Source organism: Cololabis saira, chromosome 11 (genome assembly GCF_033807715.1).
Source record: "Cololabis saira isolate AMF1-May2022 chromosome 11, fColSai1.1, whole genome shotgun sequence".
Taxonomy (NCBI): Eukaryota; Metazoa; Chordata; class Actinopteri; order Beloniformes; family Belonidae; genus Cololabis; species Cololabis saira.
In genome coordinates this window covers 30,997,560-31,023,006 of record NC_084597.1, presented here as the reverse complement: position 1 = coordinate 31,023,006, position 25,447 = coordinate 30,997,560, and the positions used below count along the sequence as shown (strand labels likewise).

At 40.9% G+C, this 25,447-nt stretch overlaps 1 protein-coding gene across 1 annotated transcript in view; it reads right to left on the bottom strand.

Annotated features, from left to right (window-relative positions):
• The window catches only part of mmp17a (matrix metallopeptidase 17a), a 195,046-nt gene that overhangs the window by 34,159 nt on the left and 135,440 nt on the right, over positions 1-25,447 (bottom strand). Inside the window, exon 4 of the mRNA XM_061734350.1 lies at positions 15,391-15,677. Coding sequence (XP_061590334.1) covers positions 15,391-15,677 — 287 coding nt within the window. The remainder of the gene's footprint in view (positions 1-15,390; positions 15,678-25,447) is intronic.

Below are 25,447 nucleotides of genomic sequence, written 5' to 3'. Positions count from 1 at the left end.
CTCAAAGTAAGACTTCTAAATTATTGATCTAATTCCAGAAAATAATGTTATTACTTTGATGCACATTGAAATATACAATACATTAAGGAGCATCCCTACCTTAGATATAACATGATTCAGGCTGCAGCTTCAGGCGGAAATGTAACGAGGGTGGTGTTATACATGATAGATAGATAGATAATGAATCATATTCACAGTATCCAAGGGGGATCTTTTTCATCATTTATGAGTAGAATTGTGACCTTGCTGTATGTTTGCCAGAATAACTCTTAATATTTTCACCAGAGCCTTTGGAGTCACCAATTGCACATTTTTTAAATGTATTATTTTAATGTTTCATCTAGGTTAAAGGGGACATATTATGGCATTTAATGTATATTTTAAACAGGCCTTGAATGTCTTAAAAACAATCTAAAGCTTGTTTTTTCTACATAAATCAGAAATCTGTGGGCCCTGTCACTAGTTTTACCGCTTCTAACCCCATTTTCTGTGCTTCATTTTAGGGGAGGGGAGGCTATGATAATGAGGCTCTGTGCTGATTGGCTCCCTGAATGACGTGTAGCAGGGGAGGAGAATAAGCCTCGCTCCGCCAGAGCAGCCCGAGCCACCTGCGTCGTACACAAACTGTGTCCCATGCGAGAAGCTTCTGCGACAAAATAAAATCCATTGCTTTATTTTTTTTGTATTGGACTGTCCTAACTGGCCGCGAGTTTAACAGTTTCAGTGTGGACAGAGAGCGTCCGATGTCACGCAGCTCGACCTGATAGTCGGACGCTCTCATTCAGTTACAAGCTGTAAACGGATCTTAAAGCCTGATTTACGGTTCTGCGTTAAATCGACGCGTACCCTACGCCGTAGGCTCTGCGTTGGTGTAACGCAGAACCATAAATCAGCCTTTAGTCACCTCGTCTTCACACAGGAAGAATTCTCATCATTTCTTATGTTACAAGACAGATGAATCATTGACTGTAAATAAATCACAACACTGAATTTTCACAAATGGCAACTTTATTGTTAAAAAAATAAAATATGAGTTGTATATAAATAACATTTATGCACTATTTCAGCCGGATCTGCCCGGCGGATGCTGAACGCTGGCCCCGCAACCCCACGGCGGGCGCCCGGCGCATGGCTCTGGGGCGCATCGCCCGTTACCGGGGATCAAACTGACAGATTTCGCTGAAAATCTCGGAGGGTGAAGCTGATCCAGCCTGGGACGTACTGCAGAAATCCCTGCTCCCAAAGCGGCCGGGAACCTGGAGAATTTAGTCGGACGGACCCGGACCGGGGAATCTGACCGGTTCCGACCGGCCGGGACCAGAGGAACCCGCCTGGACTGGTAGCAGGGACTCCCGGGGACCGACCAGCGGGATTTAAGCCGGATCTGCCCGGCGGATGCTGCGCGCTGGCCCCGCAACCCCACGGCGGGCGACCGGCGCACAGATCGGCTCCGGGGCGCATCCTCTGCGCATCCTCTGCGCATCGTCGGTTACCGGGGATCAAACCAACAGATTTGGCTGAAAATCTCGGAGGGTGAAGCTGATCCAGCCTGGGACGGACCCCCAAAGACCCAGCTCCCAAACCACCCGGGAACCAGAATGATTTAACCCGGATCCGCTCCGCCGCGGCGCCGCGTCCGACTGGCTGAAGGAAGCACCGCTCCAGCCGACGGAGAGAGCTGGTTGTGGGCGTGGTTTCATCAGCGGAGGCCGAACCTCTGCGCCTCGGGTGACGTCATCCTAGGCGCAGATTTTAATCGGCTCAAAAAAAATCACGTGACACTGGGGGACTCTGTAAGGCGGGGGTCAGAGACCTTGCAGAAATTCATGGGATTTTGTCTCCCCTGTGCTGGCAGGGTGAGGGGAGACCACTTTATATATGTTAAAACAAGAAAAAACTTGTTTTTCATAATAGGTCCCCTTTAAATATTCCAGGATGAAGCAACACAATAACTTCATATTTTCATGTGCTTGTGAGTGAAATCCAAAGTGTGATGACTAAGTAACACTAGCAGCCTCCTTTTCTGTTAGTAAAACTCCAGGGGGAAAAAAGGATACATTTCCGAAAGAGCTCTTGGACTCTGCAAGATTAATCTCTGCTTTATCTGCAACTAATAATTGGGTAACTTACATATTGACTCCCTTGGGCAGCATGTAGCCGATGCAGCAAGAGGAGTAATGACCTCATAACTTATCAGAAATGATGCAAGTCAGTTACTAAGCCATTGATCCTCCATGAAATTGTGGACAATAATCTCTTAGAAATCCCTCACACTGTAGCTGTCCTCACACATGAACTATAAGTATAATAAAAAGTAAAAACAAACAAACAAAAAAACCAAAACAGAAATAGATTTATGTTAATTGTTTTCACCTTCCCCCCCCCCCCCTCTTCTTGACCATAAAGGTAGCATAAGCAATTTCTGGATGATACAAAATACTGAACAAAAGAGAGTGACAACCCACAACCCCCCCTGCTGGTAACAAACTAACATCTGAAGTTTCCCAGAGCAATATAACTTTACCTACATGACATGCATTAGCGAATAGTAAAAACTGTATCCTGTTATGACTGATGTTACCCACCTATTCTCCAAAAACAAAGTCTGAGGTGCAGAATCTGAAGTCTCTCGACTGATGTACACATGTGGGATTTCGTCCGCTCCCTTGGGTTTGGGTTTTGGGGTTGGGTTTTGTGTTCCTTTTTTGGTTTTTGCTAGGGATGTCCCGATCAGGTTTTTTTGCCCCCGAGTCCGAGTCCGAGTCCTTTGATTTTGAGGACTTGCCGATACCGAGTCCCGATCCGATACTTTTATAAAACAATAAAAAATGAAGAAGAGAAAAGAAAATTATGCAGGATGACCCTTTTATTATATTTTAACATGTGTACTGTAAACTGAGCACATAGGAGGTAGGCAGCTTGAACATTCTTAAGTCAGTATAAAAAATTTTAATGAGCAGAGAGACTGCATCTGCAGCTGATGTGTTGCCTGCCATTACAGGTAATTTTTATTCATCATTTTGTTTGGTAACATTTTATTTATATTGTTATTTGAAAAGGAGAACTTCTCCTTTTCCTTTTTTTTCCTTCTTTTTCTTCTTCTTCTCATAATTTAATTAACTCATCATGCACTTTTTTTTGTTGACTTTGGTACCTGAGTTCTGGCTGTCGTGCGCAATATATCTCAGTGATTGGTTATTTACATCAACAACAACAGACATGATAGCATAGGGCTGCTTCAGCTTCAAAACAAACAGGCGTGCTCTGCGCGCATGCGGTGTATGGCTGCCGCTCCGAGCCCATTACTCCACGTGTGCGTTGATTTATGGTCCCGCGTCACACCAACGCAGAGCCTTCAACGTAGGGTCTGGCGTAGGGTGCGTGTCGCCGCGAACCCTACGCTGTAGACTCTGCGTCGGTGCGACGCGGAACCATAAATCAACGCACACGTGGATGTCGGCGCCAGTGAGTATTTTCACCGGACATTTTGACCGGAGAGATTATAAAATACCGGACTTTGGCATATTTTATCGGACAAAGTCCGGCAATTACCGGACAACGGAAACCCTGATATATATATCCGATTCCTGATCGGCTCATAACGTCCGAGTCCGGATCGAGTCTGCAATTACGTGATCGGCCCCGATTTCCGATCACGTGATCGGATCGGGACAACTCTAGTTTTTGCATGTGTCTTGTCCAACTGTTATCCAGCAGATGTAAGAAATGTAAGTATGAAAGTGCCCCCTCCCCAACATCACAAGCTCAAGTACAAACCCTCCCCTGTCATTAGCTGGCAGGAGTAATTTTTGTTATCGTTTAGGGTGCAACCTCACCCCACTGCCTTTGTGTCGAATTTTGTAAGAACAGCTGGATTTCTGAAAATGACTTATTCATTCATTTACATTTCACTGACCACTTTCATGATGGTAAGTTAGCAGAAAGTGAGGAGATATTCACTAAATGTGACAAAAAGTGGAAATTGGGCTGGGAATGGTATGGAGTCGGTTCTCCTACCTTTAGACTGATATTAAACATGTCTGTATGCAAGGTTTAAAGAATACGTTATACATCATGTCTTCCATTATAAATATCAGTTTGTGTATAGGAAAATGTGTACCACTGTTTTTTTTGTCTGGGTGTGTCTGTGGGTTGTTTTTAGACCTGGCCCTGGAGCAGTTTCATATCTCGACAACATTTGCAACAGAGTATTTCCTCATTTGTGCCTGTACGAAAAAGCAACTTCAGGCAAAATCTGGGATTTGACTGTCTAGACATCCTTCCGTGTTCATATATGAAAACAACAATCTGATAAGAGTTTCTCATGAATCACTGTTATTACCTGAGGAGCATCAAAATGACTTGAATGTGAATGTGCAATCATCTTTTTGAACAACAACAATCAATATTTTGATTGCAACAGTAGTTCATAAGAAGGGAAATCACTGGCTCAGCAGTCCCACACAGCTGTTAAGTAAGGAATTAGGGTATTTATTTTCTATTTATTGCTCTGGTTTCATGTGTAACAGCTTTCTTTCGTATTACTTCATCAGCTTTGTTTAAAGTCACTGCAAAAACTTATTTCAGGTAGTTCTAACTTTAAAAATAAATATTCTGAAGCTACCTGGCACAAAAGAAATGACAAATTTATGGCTCTTTTCCACTAGTACCAACTCAGGCCGGCTCGGTTCGCCTCCACTCAGTTTGGCGCTTTCCCACTAGCGGTCTACCCGTGCCGAGTAGATACTTTTTCTGTAACTACTCTGCCGAGGTTCTAAGTGGGCTGAGTTTAGCTGCATCTGACGTCATCACACTACAGGCGTCTGAGTCAGGATGTGACATCGGTGAATGAGCGACTCTGACGGCTTCTTGTTCATTTTATTCAACAGGCAATGGCAGCACAAAAGTCTGTTTGGTGATCCAACTCTGAGGTGCAGATGTTCATAAACCTGGTGACTGAGGAGAGAATTAAAAAGGGATCTAGACGGGCGATAAGAAACGACAAGATCCACCAGGAGCTCTGTCACTTCATAGCTGCTAGCGGCTACCAACGGACTTTTCAGCAGCACCGAGACGAACAAAAAAAAAATTTAAAAGCGTTGCTGCTTGAAGCTTCTCTCACTCTCATTTTTTAACTTGATATCAAACACAAGCCACAGACCCAGCAGCACATATATCATCTCCTCCAGGTTCTACATCTTTAGTGTTGTTGTCTTCCTCGTTTAGATCACACAATCAAATACGTCACAGCAGCTTCACTCCAACCCCGCCTACTTCTGCTCCAGGTGCTGAATTATTATGGAAAAGAAACTAGGCCAAGTTGAGTCAAGCTGAGCTGAGATGAGTAGAGCCGAGTAGGTACTAGTGGAAAAGTGCCATTAAAGGTATTGTGACATCATTTTTAACATGCTTTTAACACTATTAAAAGTCTTGGCCAACATCCCTCAAATGTGTCTAAAAGAGTGTAACAAGAAAAACTTCACTCTAGTACTCCATTCCTGGCTTTTTATTACAGTGTTTTTTTGCCCCGTGAAAAACGCTTCCTTTTGCCCCTTTCCTGTCAATCATTGCTCCGCTCCTCCTCCAAACCTCCTCCTCCTCCAGCCATACGCTCACAGCGGCGTCGGAGAGTTAAGCCGGGAGCGACAGGCGAAGCATGCACGGAAAAGCAGAAGGGCGAACCACAGCAAACAATCATAAAAATAAAGGCATGCAAGCAGCAGTGTCCCCTTGTCTTAAGTCCAGTCAGTGGCCGCAGGTCTTTTTAGCAGTTTTCCTCCGGTGATTAGAACAAAAGAGGCGTGTTAAGCCTGATTTATGGTTCCGCGTTAAATCGACGCAGAGCCTACGCCGTAGGGTTCAGCGTACCGAGCGCGTCGCCGCGTAACCCTACGCCGTAGGCTCTGCGTCGGTGTAACGCGGAACCATAAATCAGCCTTTATGGTGCGCTGGAGAGGAGAGGAGGCAGGGAGCTGGGTGGACGGGGCGGTGATTTAGCGGATCTATACGTAACGATCCGCCACCAAACCACATGCGCCGTTTTTGCATAGTTATGCGGAAAATCCCAGAAAGCACACAATACACTGAATGTTAAAAGTTCGTTGTTTTTTGGGTGTAATTGATGTCAAGACACCCAACAAAACACAAAAAATCAAGAAAAATTTGTTTTTCATGTCACAATACCTTTAACGACTAACTAGTGAAGACAACACAGCATTTAAGCAGTTTGTGGAGACGGTAAAGATGGCTAGATATTGGACCTGGTTTTGTTACCCTTACTAACTGAATACCGACAATGCTCCTTGTCTCTTTGTTGTCCATTTCCGTATAAAGCTGAGTAAAAAAAAAAGAAGAATGCTTGAAAAGCATAGATCTGTTTGTTTGCATTCCCCGTTTAATCAGACATAAAAATTCGGACGAGATTCTGTGGTTTATGCAGAGGGCCTTGAAATATTGATCTTTAATGCTACAAAATGAGCTAAATGTCAGGCTGAAACATTTGAATATGACATCTCTTTGCAGTTATACAGTTAATTGGGAGAGTATTATTCCTTCCAGGGCATAAGAAAGAGAGATGGACCTAAACGCTATATTTAGAAATATCTTGGCCTAGAGCTAAGTCTCAATTTGTGAGCGACATTTGAGCAGACAGTCTCTTCGCAAATGAATATCAAGGAACGTGTGTTGTCTTTCCTTATAGTACATAAACACCACAGATAAACAGGGTCCAGCTTTTAGATCGACAATAACAATCCCACTGACCCTATTTGTAAAACAGTACAGAGGATTGTTTTTATTGACAGTGACTGCTCAAATGCAGTACAGAAACACAGGAAGATGTCTCCTAAATAAATACAAAATACATCTTATGTGGCTTTTTTGATGTACATTTCATCATTCATTACAGAAGGTGAAAAAGTGGTATTGATTACAGATGCTACACAGAGGCTTACTTCCATCAGTCTGTCACACCGGCTGAGTCATTTTCTCTGCTCAGACAATGCCATTCTCTCTTGTATTTATTTTTTATATATCTTTACTGCTCTGTCCTCATTAATCAAAATCCAGCCGATACAAATGCTGTTTTAAACTACAACAGCATCATGTCCTGACATGCTTGCAGCCTCCTGGGAGGTATAATTGGAGATAATTGAGCTGTTGTAAAATATGGTGTCCAGCTTTGAAGAGAAAAAAAAGAAAAAAGAAACCCTATATGAACACAGTAGCTGGTTGTGTAAAAGCATCTCATCAGCATCATTTAGAGCTTGGCGAGAAGCTTTCATATCTCTGGGGAGCAGGAGCACTGCAAGCATGAGCCCCCGAAGGGCTCCATCTATCAGATTTTAGTTATTGTGTGCACACAAGAATTTTATTTTTATCCAAATCAAGCAATCATTGTGGTATTTGCACAAATATGGATATTATTTTTTCATTATGGAAACTATAAAAGAAAGCATATCATCTCAGCTATTAAAGATGATAATTCACCAGACGTGGTTTATTGAGTTCATTTATTTCAGGAAAGTTTGGTATTGTTAGCTTTCTTGTACAAAGTTAGAAAACTGATACCACTCTCATGGCAGTTCAGTAAGTATGCATTTATTTCTCCTTGGATAAAGGCCAGAAACAGGGCTAACCAAAATACAGCCAGGTTGTTAAATCTATGGAAGAAAAGACAAGGTTTGTAACCCTGGTCTGACAATGTATTTCCAGTCTGGGAGAAAAAAAAAAGGAAACTATTGCACTTTTAAAAGTCTCATTTTCATTTACAGAAATGACAACAACATGGATTTTCTCATCTAACTCCTGGAAAGACAGCATTGATCATATTTCTCAGTATTTACAGTGAAAACAGATCATCCCGAGAAGAAGCCCTTTAATTAAATATGGACTTAAGTCAAATAAAAATAACATTATCGCCTTGTTTAATTAGATCTTAAGCTGAATTTTACGATATAACATCATTTTTATTCTTAACTGTGCGTATACCTGTCACTTGAGTTAAGTAACAATGTTTATATTGTTACAAGCACATCTGTCAAGGGATGGGATACATACTTTTGAAGCTTTGACGTTGGCATGTCAGAAGCGGTTAAAAATAGGCAAAAGTAAGGACCTGAGCAACTTTGATGAAGACCACACTGTCACGTCCAGACAGCTGGGTCAACACATAAAGGACATGTCTCGTGGGTGGTCCTGATATGCAGTCATTAATGACAACCAAAAGTACTCCGAGGAGGTACAACTAGTGCAGTGGAGACGGGGTCAGGGTGACCAAAGCTTAATGATGCCCATCGTGAGCCATGGCTGGCCTATGTGGATCCGGTAGAAGAGAAACCCTCACTGCTGATCATTATACAACAGCTTTATGTGTGTTGAGCAGCGTCAGAGGCAGACCATGACCTCATGGAAGCACGTGTCCTCGTCTGATGAGTCATGTTTCTTTTTTTAAAACATATTTCACCTGACAGCCTTATGTTTTACCAACAAGATGCACTACGGGGAACGCGAGTTCTGAGCAATGTTCTACCGGAAAACCTCAGGTCTTGGTACTGATGTAGATGTCACTCTGACACAAGATTTGTAAATATAGATGAGCAATTAAGCTACTTCATGTCAACAGTATTTCCTGACGGCAGCTTTAAGTAGAGCACATCCTTCTGCCAGACTATAAAAAACCTTCTGCAGGGCTTTATGAACATCATGCAGTTCCATGTATTCACATGTACACAGTACTGGAGTTGAGGGGGGATGAGGGGGGATGGCATCCCCCCTGAAATAAAAACGGTCAAAATCATCCCCCCTGTAAAACTGCCACCCCCCCTTTCCATCCCTTATGTCATTTCATCAATGAATGTTGTATTACTGCTATTTCAACATTTAGAGTCATCACCAGAAAAATAACTTATTTGACAATTTTCACCTGTTTCAAGTAAATTTTCACTTCCCAGTGGGATCTGCCAGTGGGACAAGATTTATCTTCTCATTACTAGCAAAAAAATCTTGGTTAGGTGCAAAGGCACAACCAATGGGAAAATCGGTAGCCTAATAGGTAAATTAGCAGCTATTTATTATTAATATTTATGTTTAATTTATGATAGAGGTAACAAAGGGGCAGGGTTAAATAAGTTTTACTTATACCTGCTCCTTTTCAGACACTGTTTTTTCCCCTGTTTGTATTACGTTTTTGTTGTTGTTGCTTTTTTTCTGTATGTTTTGGAATTTGTTTTAAAATTTTATATTTTTTTCCTTATGTTTTCGAAATAAAAAAAAAATCTACTTGAAACAGGTGAAAATTGTTGTTTTTTCCAGTGACGAGTCTTGTTTTAAGTGTAATAAGATTTTTTTACTAAAATGAGACATTTTAGGACAAATATTCTTATTTTGAGTTTTTGCAGTGATGCATTTTACTTATCCCGTGAAAGACAGAATCATATTAATAAGTCCTATTGTTGTGTTTTGATGTATTTGATGTAAGCCCAGTGGATATTTAAAGCATTTAACTGCTGCTATGTCATTCCTGCAGTATTTCTGCAGGTGTTTTGGTCAGTGCTATTATTTGTACTATATTATATTATTTGTAATCAGCACAAATTATCTGTCCCCATATGATAAAATCCACCATCCCCCCTGATTTTTTTTTTACAACTCGAGTACTGCATGTACACCAAATTCCGCTGATCTGAATCTGATCACTCTAATGGGATGTGCTGGAAGAACATTGATGTAAGACCAAACTTCACTAGAACAGGACCTAAAACATCTCAAGCTATCATTTTAGACACCACATTGCCTCATAAATGTTCAGTAGAGTCGCAGTATCCGAGATGTTTGCAGCGTTTATAGGCAACCGCTCATTTGATGTCATGAGGGGGACTTTCTGCATTTTTAGGCTGAATATTATGACGCTGTAAATTGTATTGTCTTCACACATTATATCGGTGTTTCGAGGTTTGATACACATAAATTAATTCCAGCTTCAAATATAATCCATGGAAACATTTTTACCGTAAGGTAAAACAATTTAATCACTCTCACAACAGAGCATTTTCTTTGCAATAATTCAAATGGAAACAAAGCTCAACTCCTGTCCAAACCCTGTGGCATTGTAAAGATGGATCAATAAAAGTCCCCAGTGAAATTCAATTACTTTTACTAATTGCAGAAAAACAGATTTAATGACTAATAGTGGGAATGTACAATAGGGTTGTTTTTTGGAGTTCCTGGAGGAAATGAAAGGCGTCTTTTATGACTCCTAATAAGCTTGTGACAACAATCAGCACTGATTCAATCGCTATAATTAGCCCATTGTATGTTATTTTATTAGCTTAAACAAATAAAATACAGATAATAAGATCTGTAACATGAAAAAAAAAACATGAGAGAAGCACAGCTTTATCCCCGAATGTAGTCAGTCATACGGATTTGGATTTAGAAACCTCTTTACTCTCTTCAGGTTTTCAGGTCACTGACCGTTTCAATCTCATTACTTGATAGTCCTCATGGACTCCCTCAAATTTCTTCCAGAACACAATTATGCAAACATATTTTTCCTTTTTTACAACCTTTGATGCACACATGTTTTCTCTCAACATGCAAGTCAATATCTTTATGGTTGAGCACATATGTTCAGTATGTAGATGACACTGGCCACTACCGGCTGAATCGCGGCGGGATACGGGGAGACTAGAGCTCCTTACAATCCTTCAGCTACAACCCCCTCTCGAATCACCGCAACCGGGCCCTCTGGGCCCGTTGCCGGTAAGTTTTGTTTCGCTGTCCTGCTGTCATCATTGCTGTCCTTGATTACGATTTACAACAGTTACGGTGGTACGCTTCATGCTACACCAGCATAAAGCAAACAATCTGAGCCGCCTCCTACATTTCCGCATTGCTGCCGAAGTGCTCTGTTTTCTGTTTACAGTCCCGGACTCACCTCTACAGCCTGACTGTGGGCAACACACTGATTTGAGCATATTCACCTCTGCTGGCACTGACTGTGAACTATTTAACTGCCACACTTTGCCAAAGGATACCAAGTTAATTGATCCTACCTGCTCGGTTGTGATATCCCCTCGAAGGATGGCTGCGATGTCCTCAATCACCGATATAAAAACTGAGTTAAAATCCATCGAGTCTCTTATTATGGATCTTCTCCAGCGTCAAACAGAGCTCTCCTCCCGGCTGGCCAGCCTGGAGTCTCCGGGTGGTGATTCTCCTGCTCCCGGTTGCTCCTCCTGGGCATCGGTGGTCAGGGGCAGGAGGAGATTGTCTCTTCCTCTTTATGACCCTAAAGTTGACGATTCTCCGCTGAAACTCTTCAATCACTTCACTCCTCTCTCTGTTGCTGATGACAACGCTCCGCTGTCCTTGTTTCCTCCCGTTCCGAGAGGTTCTACAGCATCGTCCAAAAGATGCCGGTCTCCCAACTCCAAAGACAGTTCCCCCACTAGTAAACATCCTCGCATTTCATCTCCACCATCCACGTGTAGCGGCAGCCCTGATGTAAACATTACTGCTCCCGAACTTGTTGCTGATCCAGTCACCGCCCCCTCTTCCACACACCTGGCAGATAACGCAGCCACTGCCTCCCGCGGTGCTAATGTAGCTAACCCTGTTAGCCACATGATGCGCCACCTTCATCCCAAACTAGCGAAGTACAGTAGCGCTGATAACACGGACACAGCAGAACTCCTCATACTTGGTGACTTCATTGTGAGATTCGTTAAACTCCCCGGCGCCGTTACATACTGCCTCTCCGGTGGAAAAGTCGTAGACTTCATTGAACTAGTCCCGACACTACTCGATATCCACCCCGCTGTACACACTGTCCTACTGCACGGTGGGACGAATGACGTCATGGCCAGACAGTCAATCAAATTACAGCAATCGATAGAGTCACTGGCATTAACCATTGAAAGCCTGGGCAGACGCTGTATCTTATCTGGTCCTACTCCCTCTTCTGAGCGCTTCAGTCGGCTTTACGGCTTACATCAGTGGTTAAATAATTTCTGTATAGCAGCTGGTTATGGCTTCCTCAACAATTTTGACACATTTTGGTCTAAATTCAATCTCTACAAATCAGATAACTTGCACCCAAACCTGAATGGGACCAAGAAACTTGAGTTAAATTTTATTAACTACATTGCATCTAGCCCATTCTGACTATCTCCATCCCAGAATGATTACCCACCTTTGACTTCTAACTCATCAAAACTGGGTAATTTTGGTTCTGCTGATAATTCATCTGTCTCAAATAACTCTCACACTGTCCATTCACAATCCAGTACTGATAATTCTGCTCAGCATACGCATGGCTTAAAGATAGCTCTCTTTAATGTCAGATCCCTTTCTAATAAAACCTTTATTGTTAATGATATTATTGAATCTCACCAACTTGACTGTATTCTCCTCACTGAGACCTGGCTTGATGAGACTGGCAATAAGGAACTGATTGAAGCTTCACCATCCAAATGTTCATTCTTACACTGCATCAGGCCTAATAATAAAAAAGGTGGTGGTGTTGCTGCTATTTTTTCAGATATCTTAACATGTAAAACTACCTCATTTGGTTCTTACTCTACTTTTGAATATCTTTCTTTTATAACCAAAGCTATTTGTCGGTGCCTAGTTCTTACAGTTTACCGTCCTCCCAAACTGAAAAAAGGCTTTTTATCTGAATTTGATGAGCTTCTATCAAAAATTACTGTTGAATTTGATTCTATTCTTCTCTGTGGTGATTTTAATATTCATATTGATAATGACAATGATATTTTTGCAAAACAGTTCATTGACATGTTGTCAGCTTTTGAGCTCATACAACACATTACTGGACCCACACACATCAGGGGTCACACTCTTGATCTAGTTATTTCAAAAGGACTGGACTTAACCACAGGATGCACTCTGGATGTTGGGATTTCTGATCACTTTTGTGTATTTTTTAATGTTGCTCTTATGACCAAAGATGTGCTTGGTTTAAAGCCCAAATTAGTTAAAAAACTGACCATTTGTGCCGAAACATCTAACAAATTCATTACTAGATACAATGACACCAAGTGTATTAAGTTTAAAAAAGACTGTGACCTGTCTTCTCTGTCTTTGTGTGACAATGTAGTCGATAACTTAGTTGATCATTTCCACACTTCAGTGATACAAATTATGGATGATGTTGCACCTGTGAGAACTAAATTGGTTAATGGTAAAGCTAAAACACCCTGGAGGAATATGGAAGGAGTGAAGGCATTAAAAAGAACCTGCCGCAAATTTGAGCGCAAATGGCGTAAGACCAGACTGCAAGTTCATTATCATATGTATAAAGAAATTCTCAATAATTACAACAAAGAAATTAAGAAATCTAGACAGCAATATTTTTCTCAAATGATTACTGAAAATGCTAACAATTCTCAAGTGCTGTTTGCTACAATTGATAGGCTGATTAATCCACCTAGACAAATCCCCACAGATCTTCACTCTTCTGTGAAATGCAATGAATTTGCTGCATATTTCACAACAAAAATCTTCAACATTAGAGATAAAATTGTGGCTTCCTCTACTGGTGGGTATGGCAATCATCTCCCTCTTGATCAACGTCATATTGCCGACACTCTTTCCAGCTTCACCTCAATCCAATCCTGTGAACTGCAAGATGTAGTGCATAAACTCAGCTCCTCAACATGTGCTCTTGATGTGATGCCTACAAAAATGTTTAAAAGTGTCTTTAGCTGTCTGGTGGAGGATGTTCTTGACATTGTTAATGCCTCCCTACTCTCCGGAATTTTCCCCTCATGTCTGAAACATGCTGTTGTAAGGCCACTGTTAAAAAAGAATAATTTAGATCCACTGGACTTGAACAACTACAGACCCATATCAAATCTACCATTTTTAGGGAAGATTCTCGAAAAGGTTGTCTACAAACAGTTGTATTTGCATCTGTCAAGCAACAATCTGTTTGATGTTAACCAGTCTGGTTTTAGAGTGAATCACAGCACTGAAACTGCCTTAGTCAGAGTGGTAAATGATCTTAAAATTAGCACAGATAACCAACGAGTCTCTATTTTAGTACTTCTTGATCTTAGCGCAGCTTTTGATACTGTGGACCATAAAATTCTTTTACACCGTTTAGAACACTATTTAGGCCTTAAGGGTTTAGCTCTTAACTGGTTTTTATCTTATCTTACTGGAAGATCTTTCTCTGTGTCTGTTGGTAGTCATGAGTCGGATAAGATGAGCATTCCATATGGTGTCCCTCAGGGGTCAATTTTAGGTCCTCTTTTATTTAATATATACATGCTGCCTCTTGGATCCATAATTCAAAGACATAATGTCTCCTACCAATCATATGCAGATGACACACAGTTATATATTTCTGTTTCGGCCAACAACCTTGACCCAGTAAACAACCTCATCCAGTGTATTACAAACATCAGTTCTTGGATGGGTAAAAATTTTCTCCGGCTTAACCAGGACAAGACCGAGATTCTGTTAGTTGGTCCCAAAGCCCTGAGGCAGAAAATTCAACCTCATCTAACATCTCTACCTGTTAACCCATGTGAAAATGTCAAAAACTTGGGTGTGCACTTAGATGCTGACCTGAGTTTCCACAGACACATCTGTAATATTTCTAAGACTGCATTTTATCATTTGAGAAATATTGCAAAGGTTAGATGTTTTTTATCTCAGTCTGATTCCGAGAAACTAGTGCATGCTTTTATTTCTAGTAGACTGGACTATTGTAACGCGCTATTCGCTGGACTGCCAAAGCAGTCACTCAATAAGCTACAGCTCATCCAGAATGCGGCCGCTAGAGTACTGACCAGAACCAAGAAATCTGACCATATCACTCCTATTTTATCAAAACTCCACTGGCTCCCAATAAAACAAAGAATTGATTTTAAAATTCTTCTTATAGTTTATAAATGTTTTAATGGTCTGGCCCCCTCTTATGTCTCTGACATGCTCAGTTTATATGTACCGAAAAGATCCCTTAGATCTCTGAACAAAGATCTCCTAATCATACCCAGGATAAATTCTCAATCAGCATATGGTTCATTCAGTCATTACGGTCCCACACTCTGGAACTCTGTACCACATGAACTACGCTCTGCTTCATCACTGGCCTCTTTTAAAAGTAAATTAAAAACATATCTTTTTTCACAAGCTTTTAGCTAGTTTGTTGGAATCAGTACTATAATTTTAATTTTAATATCTTTTAATTTCCATCATCTCTTTTATCATGTTTTATGTTTTTGTGTTTTATGTGTTTTATTGTACTTTTTATGTGTTTTTATGTGTGTTAGCACATTGAGTTTATGCTTGTCATATGAAATGTGCTATATAAATAAATCTGATTTGATTTGATTTGATTTGACACTACTGTATGCTCCTCACCTGGTGATCTGAAGGTCCAGGCCTCGTCATCATCGAAGTGCGTGTCCCCAGCTGTGAACCTCTCACCAGGGAAAAAAGCGTGCGCCACGGTGCCCCCCGGCCCATCGAAGGGATATCCATCATTATGGTCAGCCTTAGTGAAGTCGATCTGAATGTCTGCGTCACTGCCGGCCACTTCATGGAAGTTCAGGGGTGCGATGTCGCTCCAGACCTTTAAGGCGTAGTACATGAGGGCTCGGACAGTGTCCCTGCCCAGTAAGGCTGAATCCTTTGGGAAGGTCCTCACTCTGAGTAAGTATTAAAAGAAAATGAAAGATGAAAGAAGGGTTATAGATAGGGAATACAGACTAAAAGGTGGTAGATTAAAGCATTAAAATTCACACGCACATTCTTGGTTGTATGTAGGGTTGCAAAATTCCGGGAATTTTCAAAGTTGGAAACTTTCCATGGGAATTAACGGGAATATATGGGAATTAACGGGAATAAATAAGAAATTTACAGAATTGAAGGTTGGCCCTTAACAGGGAACTTAAATATAGTTGGGGGAAATATATTGTAGCATAGTCTTGGCTAAAACAACCAGATTTAATGCAAGTACACTCCTCAATCACATGCACACAGCACATTGCTTACTGCAGGGCTATTGAGGCCACACCCCCTACATGCACTGTGCATTCCTCCATCACATGCACACAGCTTACTGCAGGGCTATTGAGGCCACACCCCCTACATGCACTGTGCATTCCTCCATCACATGCACAGGTGATTTCTTGAAGCCTGGAGGCCACACATTTGAGCTCAAAGCACAAGACTATTGAAGCCACACATTTGAGCCCACGGACTATATAAAGTCAAGTAAGTTTTGATAATATTATGGGGTAAATATATTTGATCTATAATGGTATTAATGTTTAACTTGCATTACTTTTTGATTGGGTGGGGGGAGTGGGGTGAGTTAGTATTTACTCAACATTCATGTTTTTGTTGTTCATTAAAATAATTGTTCATACAAGAATAAAAACTAAAGTTCTACTCAAATAAATCTGTTGAAATGTCATGTTTTTGTATTATCTTGCATGGATATCTGCTTATGACAAAATAAATATTTACATTTATGTTTGGATATGATACAGTTTGTTTAAATTACCCCCAATTTCCAGTTAATTCCCATAAATTCCCAATAATTCCCATAAATTCCCATAATTTTCATGGAAAGTTTCCAATTTGGAATATTTCCAAAATTCCCCAGCTTAACTTCCCATGGAAAGTTTCCGGAAAGTTTCCGGAAATTTACCGGAAATTTTCCACCCCTTTGCAACCCTAGTTGTATGATATAATGTTCTTGTAAAAAATCAATAGTTGTATCAAGTACTGGCCCGACTCAAAGTCCTCTTCTAACCAAGCACAGCTCAAATCTCTGGATGGCTCTTTGCTCTGCAGAGCTTTCATTGGAAAAATATGTCGACACAGCAATATTTCCATTGTTGCACAGAATGGTTTGTGCCATCCCTCATTCCCCTTCCCTCAGGGACAGGCTCCACAGCAGCATCCTCCACCTCTGGTGCCGTACCCCATGCCTCCTCAGTTCACTCATTAAATGCACCATACACTTGAAAAAGTTATTTATATGCTTTTTTTTGTTTGTTCTTCCCCCCAAGTTCAATGTTTAACCCATTTTTGTATTTGCTTCAGAAAGGAGTGGGTGTAGACAATGAATACATGGATGGATGGATGTGTCATTTCCATTACTGGAATGTAGCTTTTTAGTCTCATACAGTGTTTTCTTAAAATGTTTTCATGCAAGAATGTCATTCTACACATACTGTATCTATATATACAGAGTCGTGCTCGTTATGTCCGTGCTCGTCGGAAGATGCAGGGCAAACACTCCACAACAACACGATCACAAGAAAAGCAGTGCAGTGATCTCCTCTTCATCCCGTGTTGCTGTCTTGTTTATTTATCCGTTATTCCACCAGCTGGTTTATTATACTATGACCAAATATTTTATTACTTTTCTAACTATGGCTCTGCATACTGCCCCAAATCGGTTACCGCCAGTACGACGCGCTCTTCTCGCGTGCTACGCGAGCGAGGTTGCAGTTGGTTGTGAATGCGAACAGACGCGGGCGCAAGTTTAAACAGCAAGTATATCCGCCCCTTACGACTGCATTTTTTCTTGCCTTGATTTGTTTGCTAATATGTGACTGCACACTCCATTTATTCATACCGCCTGAGTATGTGACCGTCACTGCTAACCACAGTCAGACAAGGTCACTGCAAATGGATCTGCCTCCACAGACAATTCACCTGCTGATTAGTTCTAACTCAAACAGACGAGACTGGGTGATTGTGTATGTCCGTGAGTTCAGGAGTGTTTGAGGGACAAAGATGGAGGTGCAAAGAGCGCAGTTTTGTCAGCTCCAGGCATGCATGTGCATCTGAATGTTGTGTGTGTAAGAGTTTGTGTGTCTATGGGTATGTAATTGCAGGTAAATCCTCCAAGGTCAGAGCTCCCATGCCCTGCATCTCAGATGAACTGAGGAGTCTCTGTAAGGTGCTAGTATTCCCATGCACGGATAATAAGTGCGTGAACAATTACGCATTTTTCATCTCCCTGTTGCGTCTCCTTCAAATTTGATTATCTGGAACAGAGTTGGAACTGACCCCTGTGTCAATCAAACACCTTGATTATAACTGCCCTATTGATTATATTTGAATCAAGCAACTAACTGCAGTGATGTCTGATGTTTACGAAACAGATTGTTCTCATCAAGCCCACAGCAGTGTATTTTTCCTTACTTTCTTTCTTTTATGATCCACTTGTTTTCCTGTCAGCTATTATGACTAAATGAGAAATCACTTTTTACATTCAGCTGTGAAATAGCTCAAAATAAACCACTGCTGAGCACTGCAATGATGTCTGATGTTCTTTATATTCAATTCTTAGGCTGGGAATATATTTGCAGTTTATAATCCATATGGGAATGTTTGTGCATGACGTTGAAAAATACACAATGCTTATATTGTAAAATACAGAATTTACCTGAAAACTTTCGATCGTAATGTAGGCAGGTGACTGGTTAGGAAGCTTTGCATGGTGCTGTGTTGAACAAGGGGGCATATCTTATACTGTATGCAACAAGTCCAAAAATAATGTCTGTGTTTCTTGTCATATGAAAGTACTATTTTATTTTCTGTCACTTTGCTCATGCTGATAATTCATGATGAGAAACACCAACTCCAGTCCAGACAGAATAGATTTAATGGTCTGACATACCATCTCCAATGGTACCGATGTAGTTTTCTCTGTCGTCACCCCGACAACAGAAAACAATAATTTTCTCTTCCTGCAGTGCCAACATGATGTATACAATTGTATTCTCCACTCTGGGTCTGTTCTCCAGACCCTAGCAGGGTACTCTGGTATCAAACATACATCCAATGTAGTACTGAAGCAAGATACGCTTGTGACACAGCTTGTTGTGTAGGCACGCTTGATCATACTGCATGTATTCCAGACACAACTCTGAGCCACAAGAAAACGAATCACTGAAGGGGTTTTACAATTTCTCTTTATTTATAAAGATGAACTCATATATATTTAACCTGTATCAAGCTCAGTGTGTTGGTTTACTTAGGATGATAAGCTTATAATTGAACAAAGTGAAAATGTATGTGAATAATATTTTTTTTTTTTCATTTATAGTGAGCACATCTTGAGTTTTGGAAACAAACAAGATTATGAGGCAGTCCAATGTGCCGCCACACACTTTTCACATACCACCCTCTCTACATGCATCTTAGCTATGCATTGAGGCTTTTAAGAGTTTGACACTTTGGAGAATGTGCTTTTTCTATGCTCTCTTTTGTTCCCGGCAACTTAAGTTGAAGCTAATTCTACTGGATGTCAGTTTATTTTGACAAAAAACACTGTTCCACAGTGCAGATTGAACAGGCACTACTGTATATAATGTTCAGGCTTTAAATTTACAGGAGCGATCAATTTCCTGAGGGTCACTTTAGGTCCTTCTTTCCCATCTTAATGCTTGATGAGACTTGCTGCAAACTAAAGGCACCTATACATTTACGAAGCAAAAAACACAGTTCTATTGATCATCCTTTTTGAACACAGAGGAAATGCTGAAAGACCATATTTTCAGACACCTGACCATGAGCATACATTTCATTTTCATGTTAGGTGGGTACAATTCAAAGGAAACATTTTCACATGTAAATTTTAAGGGAGATGCTATTACTGAAGGTTCAAATTCAGCCTTCTCCCTTGTGGTGTCATTTGAAATGTCATGTTTTCCCTCTGACTCTAATCTTTCCATCTCCCCCAATGAATCTGAGCTGTGCAACAGCTTGAAAATGACCCAACCCTTTTTTTAGCATAACCAGGGGCTCACACAGCAGTACTGTGTCAATGTTGGGCCGTGTTTTGATCTAACTTTGTCATAGCACAAGCAACCAATTACATTTCCTCCTGCTCGCTACACAAGTCAGCTGCATGCTCCCACACCCATGTACGCTTTCATTGGCTATCTCTAGCTGTGTATCCGCAGTTTGATTGGCTGATACCCGTGTTGAAGTATGAATAGTTAAAAATTGTTATAAAACTATTGAATGAATAGAAAACCAATTTCTTTCCTGTCTTTAGATTTTTACAATTTTAAATTTGAGTGATCTCCATTACCTAAGACTCTGCCAAAGCTGGAGGAAATGGATAAAAAATGTTGCACCTGGGTATTTTTCTCAAACAGGAAAGTGATATGTAGTATATAATGGACAGCATGCACTACATTACTAGCATTGTCATCTTGAATCCTATCAACCAATGTCAGTAGTTATCATCGGTTTTATTACCTACTAACTCTTTCCTTGTGTACCCCTGTCTTTTACGTGATGAGAGCTGGGAGAGCTTGGGTAGGCTGTAATAGATTTCCATGACCCTAAACAGTAATTAAAGCTGAAAGCAGCGATGAACGGGCCATTGCACCCTTGTGCACATTCCGGCGTGCTGCAGTGGAAGCCCTTGTATGACTTGCATGTAGATTCTTCAGGCCTGGACATTTAGCGGATGACACCAGCCACGACTCTCTATATCAAACCATTCAAAAGTTATGGCAGAAAGTAGGAACTATCAGATATCGACCAATCAGAAGAAGGGTCGGGGCTAATTTGCACCAATTATGTTCAAGGACTCAAAACTGAGTCCGATGACACCACCCACAACTCTTTATATCAAACCATTCAAAAGTTATGGCAGAAAGTAGGAACTATCAAATATGCATCAATCAGATGAAGGTGGAGTGCGGTTTTTGGCGTCTAGCGTCGCCACGGTAACGCTTTTGAACGAGAAAAGTAATGCGCGTCGTAGCAGGATGGAGACTCACATTTTGATGTATAACACACCTGGGTGCACGTTACGGTTTGGGCCGTATAAACTGCCGAAGGTATGGCATAAATTGCGCCAAAATGACAGCATATATTCAAAATGTTCAAAATGGCTGACTTCCTGTTCGGTTTCGGCCATGGCGCCAAGAGACTTTTCTTTAAGTTGCAACATGATACAGGTGTGTACCGATTTTCGTGCATGTAGGTCAAACCGTATTGTGGGGCTTTAGGCACAAAGTTTTTTCTGTATGGACCGATCAGATGAAGGGGGTCCGCGCTTTTTGGCATCTAGCATTGCCACGGTAACGCTTTTGACTGAGAAAAGTAATGCGCGTTGTCGCAGGATGGAGATGCACATTTTGATGTATAACACACATGGATGCACGTTACGGTTCGGGCCATGAAGCGGCCGAAGAAATGGCATAAATTACGCCAAAATTACACGATTAATTCAAAATGGCCAACTTCCTGTTCGGTTTCGGCCATTGCGCCAAGAGACTTTTCTTTAAGTTGCAACACAGGATACAGGTGTGTACCGATTTTCGTGCATGTAAGTCAAACCGTATTGTGAGGCTTGAGGCACAAAGTTTTCCAGGGGGCGCTGTTGAGCCATTTTGCCACGCCCATTAATGCAAACCATTAAATATCAAATTGCCAGGTCTGGCTTGCGTGCAATAGGGCCTTCGCACTGTAAGTGCTCGGGCCCTAATAAGCGAGTAGCAATGATAGATGAGTTCATAATCAAGCTGTACTCATTTTTTTCCCCAGTACATCTGTTTATTTTGCCAGAAATCACAATGAATCTGAAAAGGATTTTAAAATCATGCAAACAAAGATGATATATTGACCAGGAGTCAGTGCTGTTACATATGTAACACCAACGACACATTAAACTCTGACAACCTTTTCATTGTGGCTGCATGCGCTGGACAGAGAATGTAAGTTCACATTCACAGATCCGAGTCTCCCCAGAGGTGATGGGGGGGAAAGCAAGTTTATTTGCACTCGTGACACTGTTGTGACAAAACTATATTAATGAGCACATTGGAGGAACAGACAGGTTTAGGTGTCTTTGAGATTAAGCAAGAGATGGTTTGGATGCATTAAGAGGAGAGATAGCGAAAGCATTGGTAGAAGGATCCTGGAGATGGAAATGCCAAACAGGAGGAAAAGGGGATGGCCAAAGAAGATTTCTGGATGCGGTGGAAGAGGATATGCTGTTGGTTGATGTGACAGACGAAGATAGAGGAAGCTACTTAAAATGGAAACAGGCAATCTGTGTTTCCAAGATTAAGGTCATAGCTTTGTGGTGACTATTCCAATACCTTCAATTTGTTGTACCGAAGCTGCTTTGCAACTACATCTTGCAGGTGCCCTTGAAATCAATGTCCATTTTCAAGAGCCGGTCAAGCCCAACCTTTGCTTATATCTGAGATGTCATTATGACAAAACAGCTTAATTTCACTGTTACCAGACTTGAGGAGCTCTTTCCAAAAGTTAAGATATTTGTTCCCTTGTGGAATTGCAAGCGTAAACATGCTTTTTCCTGCTTTTTCCTGGTAAAGCAGTGGCCTTTTCTTGCTGCATGCCAATTCAGGACATATGGACAGAGAATAAGTTTTATGTTTAGGTTAATAATGCTCTCTTACTGATGTCAGCTGGCATCTTTACAAGGTATTTCATAATTGTTCTGGAGCTCATTTGCACATTTCAAACCAAAAGTCATTCATCTGTGGAACATGAAAGCCACCTCCTTCCTGAACGCTATGAGAGCTGTGTGCTGCCATGGTGCTCATAGCTGCATTGTATCATTTGAACAGCTAAACACTGGACCTTCAAGCATCTGGAAATTGTAACCAAGGCTGGACCAGACTTGTGATTATCCCAGAATATTTTCCTGAAGTCTTTTCAAGAGTTTTACATGATGTCCTACAACGCGTCCCTTGTTTTTGAAGTTATTGCTTTAAATGTATCTACATGTACGCTTCCAATTAATTCACATGATCCGGGCCCATCAAAAGCTGTCAACATGTGGAACACTCCAAGGTGTTTGAGACCATTCAACTTAGACTGTGTAAATGTCTGACTTTGAAGAAAGTGATTAAAACATTTTTTCTGTTTCTGTTACTTCAACTAACCCTGACAGCTAAACAAATAGACATGGACACATACAAATGTGTATTATATACCGTGGCTAGTGACCCGTCATTTTCTTAACTAAGCAAATATCACAGAAGAACTCGGTTTTTCCATTAATGCATAGACGTTCATTACTAGCCAGAAACTTATCCAATATTTACTGTAATAATTTTTAGATTATGGCTCTTATGAATTATGAGTTTATGTCAAAACTTTGAACAAAATAGCAGCCATTATATAAGAAACAAAAACCATGCTCTATCATCTGTCTATCTCAGGAGTACATTGGGTAAAGAGTCAGATAAATATTATTTCCCTCTGAAAATACATGTTTATAACACCGAAAGTGGTTATGTTTAATTAAATCAAGCCTCCAGCGTCACAAATGCAACTCTGACCTTTCTAACAAACTAAACTGCAAGACGATTGGCCAAATATTCACTGAGTTGTGATGACTTTAGTTGTAGTTTCCATAGAGACATGCAGACCTACATCAAGATGGGTGTAGGGTGTGTGTGTTTGTGTGTGTGTGGTGGTGGGGGATGGGGGGAGGGGGGGTGACCTACATGTACACCTCACTTTACCCCTAAGATTTCCACCATGCATCTTGCTGTTGTTTTAATTTGCTCACTTGTGCTGCACACGTGCTGTTACGTGGCTTCAAGTGTGACCTGCGAGGCATGCCAACATTTGCCATGACCGCTGCTGCTGCTGCTGCTGCTGCTGCTAACTGCTGCTAATTAAACCTTAATTCAATTCACACATCCAACTGTAAGTAGTCGGCTTTCCCCTAAGGGAGAGTTATTATCACACTCTCCACTGTCTGCTGTAGCGTACCACGTGAGGAGAGACAAGGTCAGAGATGAGTCAAGCCAAGATGCCAAACATCATGTGCATCTGTATTCATTAAAAAATAAATAAAAAAAATCCCTTCCTTGTGAGTGTCCTTACAAATCTTAAATTATAATTGCTTTTCATTCCATGAAAAACCGATTTAGCTGCAACTACAACTGATGTTACCCCAGTGGCAAACAAAATAACCCCAACTAAAAATGAAAACCAAGAAATTGAAGTTATAGGGAACCAATAGAATCTGAATCAGAGATTGAATCAGTGCATGCTTTTCTAAATGTCATCTTAAAAAAAAAAGCATATGGAGGATCGAGCTGGTGGCTACATTGTGACCACATAAATGTCTGTTTACTTGAAATTTTATGAGCATGACATATGAACAGTTAAAGAGTGATGAGTGCCATAGCCCAACACCCTTTGGTCAACAGAAAGAGAGAAAAAAGATTTTGGCTGTAGTGTGAAGCAGGAGTCGGCAGCGACTCGTGCCCTGAGGGCTGTTTAACAGCAACAGAACTTCAGAGTGTGCATCATTGACTTACAAATAAATATCTGAGAACAGAGTTTGCTTTCAGATGCTTCCACATCAATCAAATATAATACCTACATAAACAACTGCTAACATCAAAGAGCACCATTACGCTACTGAGGCAGGCAGTCTTTCTTGACAGACCGTAGACCTTTTGCAGTTAAGCTTAACAAGCAAGCTGGGGTCAGGAGAGGAGGGAATACGATGAGGAGAAGTGAAAAGAGGGATATGACAATGGGAGCCAGGAAAGAAAGAGAAAAGACAGGAACTATGCAAATCACTCACAATGGGCTAGAGGATTTTAAAGGTACACCTTATTTAAATGTAAGATTTAAATTTGACAACTAACAACTGTCAAATCCTGACCACACTCTTTGATGGGACTAATGTTAGCTAAGTGATGAACTATTAGGTTGTTATTATATTTATCAAGTCAGATTTTGTAAAAATAGGTATGGACATTTATTTTTTATTTAAAGCTACATGACGCAGAACTCAAAGCTGTCCTAAGCCCATCCCAGAAGACGAGCATATGCATAAGTCTTCCATCTAAAGCTTTCATCTACTGGAGCCAACTCCTTAGAGGGAGATTTGTTCCTCATTATATTGTCTGACCAGATCCACTCCGAAGAAGTTTATGTAGGGCCACAATCACTGTGTAGCTTGGTAATTATAACAAGTTATTGTATTTTATGTTCATGATACCTAATCATCCACTAATCATTTTTATTAGTGCAATACAAGTCAGACAATGTATATATTGTTAATTTTCTTTTTATTCCTTATTATTGCATTTTCACAGGGCTCCTTTCAGCAAACATCTGAACTTAACTGCTGACTTCTGCATACATACACACACACACACACACACACACACACACACACACACACACACACACACACACACACACACACACACACACACACACACACACACACACACACACACACACACACACACACACACACACACACACACACAGGGATGGGAATCGAGAACCGGTTCTTGTTGAGAACCGGTTCCCAGTGTTTCAATTCCTTGGAATCGTTTGCCTTTTTTAAAAACGATTCCCTTATCGATTCCAGTGGGCGCGAATGACGTCACCACGCACGTTGTGTAGTTATGCAACATGCGCATTC